General features: G+C 39.6%; 1 protein-coding gene across 1 annotated transcript in view; it reads right to left on the reverse strand.

Annotated features, from left to right (window-relative positions):
* MERTK (MER proto-oncogene, tyrosine kinase) overlaps positions 1-5959 on the reverse strand; it is a 137533-nt gene that overhangs the window by 9858 nt on the left and 121716 nt on the right. Inside the window, exon 16 of the mRNA XM_037727200.1 lies at positions 865-974. Within this exon, the coding sequence (XP_037583128.1) occupies positions 865-974 (110 nt within the window). The remainder of the gene's footprint in view (positions 1-864; positions 975-5959) is intronic.

The raw sequence follows: 5959 nt of genomic DNA on the forward strand, positions 1-5959 counted from the left end.
TGAGGCAGGAGAATTGCCTGAACCCAGGAGGCGGAGGTTGCGGTGAGCCGAGATCGCGCCATTGCACTCCAGCCTGGGCAATAAGAGCGAAACTCCGTCTCAAAAAAAAAAAAAAAGAAAACCAATAACAAAACCAAAACCCCTTTAGGGTTTTCAAAAATGAGGTGAAAGGGGTAGGAGCCCTAGGGGTAGGGTTGGCTGGGAGGCATGAGGGGGCAGGCCCCATTGTCACAGCTCTGACCAAGAAAAACAAGTGACAAAACACATTGAAGGACCACTCCCTCTTCTTGCAATAAAAAATTTAAAATCAAGACATAGTTATTGTTTTTGAAGATTTACAGGAGACAATGGCTCTGCTGAAGCAGGCTGAAGAAATGGGGAGAACTTAAGTCCACACTTCTTGTATAATGAAGCCATTGTCTGCTGTGAAAGGAAAGCTTCCATGTATTCAAAGTACAAAACTTCTTCCCAAGGAAGTGTCCTGAAAACTTAAGGAAAAGCCTTTACGATTTTCACTCCTGTCTTTATGATGAGGTGACGTACATGTAATTCTAGGTCCAAAGCTAGTTGATGGCATGGGGAAGGATCACAAGGGTCACACCTCACATTCCTACCTGAATGAGAGAGTCAAGGTAAAACTGGAGTCATAGAGGAAAGCTTTGGAAGCCAGGCAGACTCTCAGACACAGAGGCAGTGAAAACACCCAAACATCCAGCCGTATTTCCATCTTTGGAGCAAGCCATACCATCCCCCTCTGACTACAGCTTCCTTCCCTATCTAAAGAGGAACAGGTCATCCCCCTAACTCTGCAAAGACCAAACACCATGAGGTTCCAACCCTTCCAGGATGGCCAAGGACTCTTACATGCAGTTCCGAGCAGCTAAATCTCGATGAAGAAAATTCCTGTTGCTCAGATATTCCATTCCCAGGGCAATATCCACCATGAACTTCAATAGTGTCTGCAGAGGAATATGCTGGATGATAGAGGAAACAAGAAGAAAGACTATCTTTAAAAAGGAAAACTTGTAAGTGGTTTCCGCCTGAGGGGAAAAGGATGCTTTAATTTGTTACAGTGTAGTAATGAAATAAGGAAATAAATCTTTTATTTCTGTATCACTAATATCACAAATAAGGTTTTAAAAAAGGAATGAAAAAAAAAAACGCTTAAACTTCTTGGCAAACATATTCTTTTCCCCATCTTTAAAAGTATTTACAGTGAATGACATAGTTTCTTTTCACAAGGTATGAGGTCGAATGTGATTTTCCCCTGTATCCTTCAGAGTGGTACAGAACACACACATTGCACAGAGGAGGGAAAGGGACAGGTGGTCTGGCTTCACCAGTCATGAGGGGTGTGTGTGTGTGTGTGTGTGTGCGTGTGTGTGTGTGTGTGTGTATTTTGAGACGGAGTTTCACTCTTGTTACCCAGGCTGGAGTGCAATGGCGCGATCTCGGCTCACCGCAACCTCCGCGTCCTGGGTTCAGGCAATTCTCCTGCCTCAGCCTCCTGAGTAGCTGGGATTACAGGCATGCGCCACCATGCCCAGCTGATTTTTTGTATTTTTAGTAGAGACGGGGTTTCACCATATTGAGCAGGATGGTCTCAATCTCTTGGCCTCATGATCCACCCGCCTCCGCCTCCCAAAATGCTGGGATTACAGGCGTGAGCCACCGCGCGTGTGTTTTAATGTTTGGGAGGCAAAAAGTCCACTTAAGATGAACTGTTTCAAGGCACCCCTATCTGCTACGATTTCACTTTGAAATGTTTTGAAAGATACTTTTTTCTTCTAAACAGAAATTAGGAGAGTCTTTACCTCTTATCACAGGACCAAACCACTTCAAGTACATATTCAGGAATTTTCATTTTGTTCCTGTGGGGACTTCCTACAAATCTCAACAGTCTAGTGTTTTCTCTAGCTTATAAAAATCAAACTAGATTGCTGTGTTAGAAAACCAGCCACTGTTGGCATCAGTTATGAGGATGACTACTGATAAAACTTCCATGTGGTAATTGTTTAGTGCAATCATGGCCCTGCAGAAAAGGATTTGCACAAGTCCCTGTAGTCATGAATGGGTCCATCCATTATGTACCCTCCCCAAGGCATTGGATTTGTCATGGCTTGCTTTCCAAACATGAGTTTTCCAAAATGGTACTCATGAAGACATTGCATTTTTAATAATTTTTATTTTCCAACCAAGAAACATGTCAATTACATGCTATATAAATAAATGAAATGTTTTAATCTTTACCTTTAAGTAATGGAGCTGTTTAAAAATCAGGCATGGAAGTTTTATGTCTCTATTCTGTATTATTTGGGTATTTGGTTTTCTGGATGCTAATTTCCAGGAAAGGATTCAGGTCCTAAGAAATATTACATCCTAGTGTCATTCATGAAGGTGTAATGAGTATCAGGTATTATTCATTTGTGCTGTGTTTTCCTAGAACATTTCTGTTATTCTTGGAGACTGTGACCAAAAGTCACTTAAAAAATAATTGTGTAGCACAATTAATAAATGGGTTCAGCAAGGTTGTAGGGTACAAGATGGACATAGAAAAATCAACTGTATCTTTATATACTAGTGATGAATAATCTGAAAATGAAATTAAGAAAACAATTTAATTTACAATAGAATTAAAATACTTAGAAATAAAGTTAACAAGGAATTGTAAAAATTATATTCTGAAAACTATAAAATATTGAAAGAACTTAAAGAAGATCTAAATAAATGGAAAGATATCTTGTGTTCATGGATAGGAAGGCTTAATAGTGTTATAATAGCAATAGTCCCAAACTGATCTACAGATTCAACATAAGCTCTATCAGAATATAAATGACTTCCTTGTAGAAACTGATAAGCTGATCCTAAAAGTCATATGGAAACTCAAGGAACCAAGAATAAACTTATAAACTTACTACAAAGCAACTATAATTAGGACAGTATGGTGCTGGGATAAAAATAAAGATCAATGGAAGACAACTGAAAGTTTAAGAATAAACCCACGTATGATCAATTGACGTTTAAGAAGGATGTCAAGATCACTGAGAATAAGGGAAAAATAGTCTTTTCAACAAATGTTTCTGAGACAAGTGAATGGCGACATGAAAAGGAATGAAACTGAACCTCTACCTCAAACCATACACAGAAATTACATCAAAAGATAAATAAAGACCTAGATGTAAGACCCCAAACTATAAAATTCTTAGAAGAAAACATAAGGGCAAATCTTTGTGACTTTGGCTTAAGCAATGGTTTCTTAGATATGACACCAAAAGCACAAGCAATCTAAGGAAAAAAAGAAAACTGGATTTTGCCAAAATTAAAAATGTTTGTGTCTCAAAGAACACCATAAAGAAAGTGAAAAGAAACTCGCAAAATGAAAAAAATATTTACAAATAACCCATCTGATAGGAACTTGTGTCTAGCATATATACAGAACTCAGGCTGGGTGCCATGGCTTATGCCTGTAATCCCAGCACTTTGCGAGGCCAAGGTGGGTGGATCATCTGAGGTCAGGAGTGGATCATCTGAGGTCAGCCTGGCCAACATGGTGACACCCTGTCTCTACTAAAAATACAAAATTTGCCAGGCATGGTGGTGAATGCCTATAATCCAAGCTACTTGGGAGGCTGAGGCAGGAGAATCACTTGAACCCGGGAGGCAGAGTTTGCAGTGAACTGAGATTGTGCCATTGCACTTCATCCTGGGTGACAGAGCAAGACTCCATCTCAAATAAACAAACAAATAAAAACAGAATATATACAGAACTCTTACAGCCCAATAATAAAAAGATAGTCACATTAAAAATGGGTAAAGGATCAGGTAGACATTTCTCTAGAGAAGACATATAAATGGCCAATAAGCACATAAAAATATGCTCAATGTTATTAGTCAGTAGAGAAATGCAAATCCAAATCATAGTTAGATACCACTTCACACCCACTGGAATGGCTGGAATTGAAAAGTCAGATAATAAGAAGTGTTTTTGAGGACATGGAGAAATTAGAACCCTCGTCTGTTGCTGGTAAGAATGCAAAATGATGTGGTTACATTAGAAAACTAGCTGGTAGTTTCTCAAAAAGTTACACATTGAAGTTACCATATGACCCAGCAATTCTACAGTTAGTATATACCCAAGAAAATTTAAAGCATACGTCAACACAAAATGTGTACCAAATATTCATAGAGCATTACTCATAAAAGCCCAAAAGTAAATAACCCAAGTGTCCATCAACAGATAAATAACCAAAATATTGTATATCTATCTATACAACAGACTGTTATTCAATCATAAATAAGAATAAAATACTGTCACATGCTATACATGAATGAACCCTGAAAACATTATGCTAAGTAGAAGAAGCTAGTCACAAAAGATTACAAATTTATATGATTCTATTTATATTAAATGTCTAAAATAGGCAGAGAGAGAGAGAGAGAGAGAGTAGTTTAGTGGTTGCTTAGGGCTGGGAACAAGGAGGGTAAAAGGGATTACGAGTTGACAGCTAAAGAATATGGGGTCAGTTTTGTTTTATTTTTGTTTTTAGGTGATGAAAAGTATCCTAAAATTGTTTGTGGTAATAGTTGCACAATTCTGTGACTATACTAAAAACCACTGAATTGGAGAAATATATAATATTTGAATTATATATCAATAAAGCTGTCATCTTAAAAAAAAAAAAAAAGAAAGCACTGTTCCAGGAAAAGAGAGGAGGGAGAGAGAGAGAGAAAGAAGAGACACAAGATAGTTCTCTCTTTTGTTTCTGGAGACTGGTGTGTGAGGATGTGAGGCTGGAGAAGCTGCCGGTATCTTGTAACCATGTGGAGCGCTGGCTGCAGACAAACAGAGAAAGGTGGAACACTTTCGCACACTTGATGTTGAGGACAAAAATTGCCAACTCTGCAGCTGTGCTACCTCTGGGCTTTATTTCACGAGATCCCGTATCTCCGCTGAAAATCATTTTGAGTTGGTGAAGTCATCCCACTAGTTGCAGAACCTAAGCATTGACCCCAACTTACCTTTCCTGTTTTATCACCCCACCTCCTATCCTTCCGTTGCTCGGCTGTTGCCACGTGAGACAATCTGCTTTGACTAAAACATGGATGTGTTCCCAGATCATTTGGTCTTTGCTCATTCTGATCCTGGCTGTGTGCTTCTCTTAATTTTCTTCTGTACTCCTCCTACCACTCTTTTGAGGATATTCATTTTGGCAGTGTGGAATTGTTTTTTTTTTAACATGAAGTCTTGCTCTGTTACCCAGGCTGGAGTGGTACAGTGGTACGATCTCAGCTCACCACAACCTCCACCACCCGGGTTCAAGCAATTCTCCTGCCTCAGCCTCCAGAATATCTGGGATTACAGGCATGCACCAGCATCCCTGGCTAATTTTTGTATTTTTAGTAGAGATAGGGTTTCGCCATGTTGGCCAGGATGGCCTCAAACTCCTGACCTCAAGTGATCTGCCCACCTCGGCCTCCCAAAGTACTGGGATTACGGAAGTGAGCCACTGCATCCGGCCGGCAGCACAGAATATTTAAAACATTTCTCTAGCCAGAACTCATTTCTTCCCTGAAGTTCTAGCAGGCTGCTCACTTCACTGTGTGGTGCATATGTTATTACAGCCTGCCTCCCTCTGTACTATCCACCTCCATGAGAACTGGGGTCATGTCTCATCATCTGCCTGTCTGCTCTGCACAGCTCCAGGCGTGATGTCTGCCCTGGGCAGAGTGGCACTATGGGTCCAGCACCCAATCCCTCCTGGAGAAGCATGTTTAAATACACTGATATTGGGTCATCACAGTATCAAATGCACTGATAATAGTCTTGGGCTGCTCTAGCAGAAACATGATATATTTATTCCAGGCAGCAAAGAAAAGATCTAAATAGAAGATTGATTTTCCTGTTTGTCTATGCACTTTGTATCTTCCATCTTTTTTTTTTTTTTTTTTTTTTTTTTTT

This window comes from Cebus imitator, unplaced genomic scaffold (genome assembly GCF_001604975.1).
Source record: "Cebus imitator isolate Cc_AM_T3 unplaced genomic scaffold, Cebus_imitator-1.0 Scaffold222, whole genome shotgun sequence".
NCBI lineage: Eukaryota > Metazoa > Chordata > Mammalia > Primates > Cebidae > Cebus > Cebus imitator.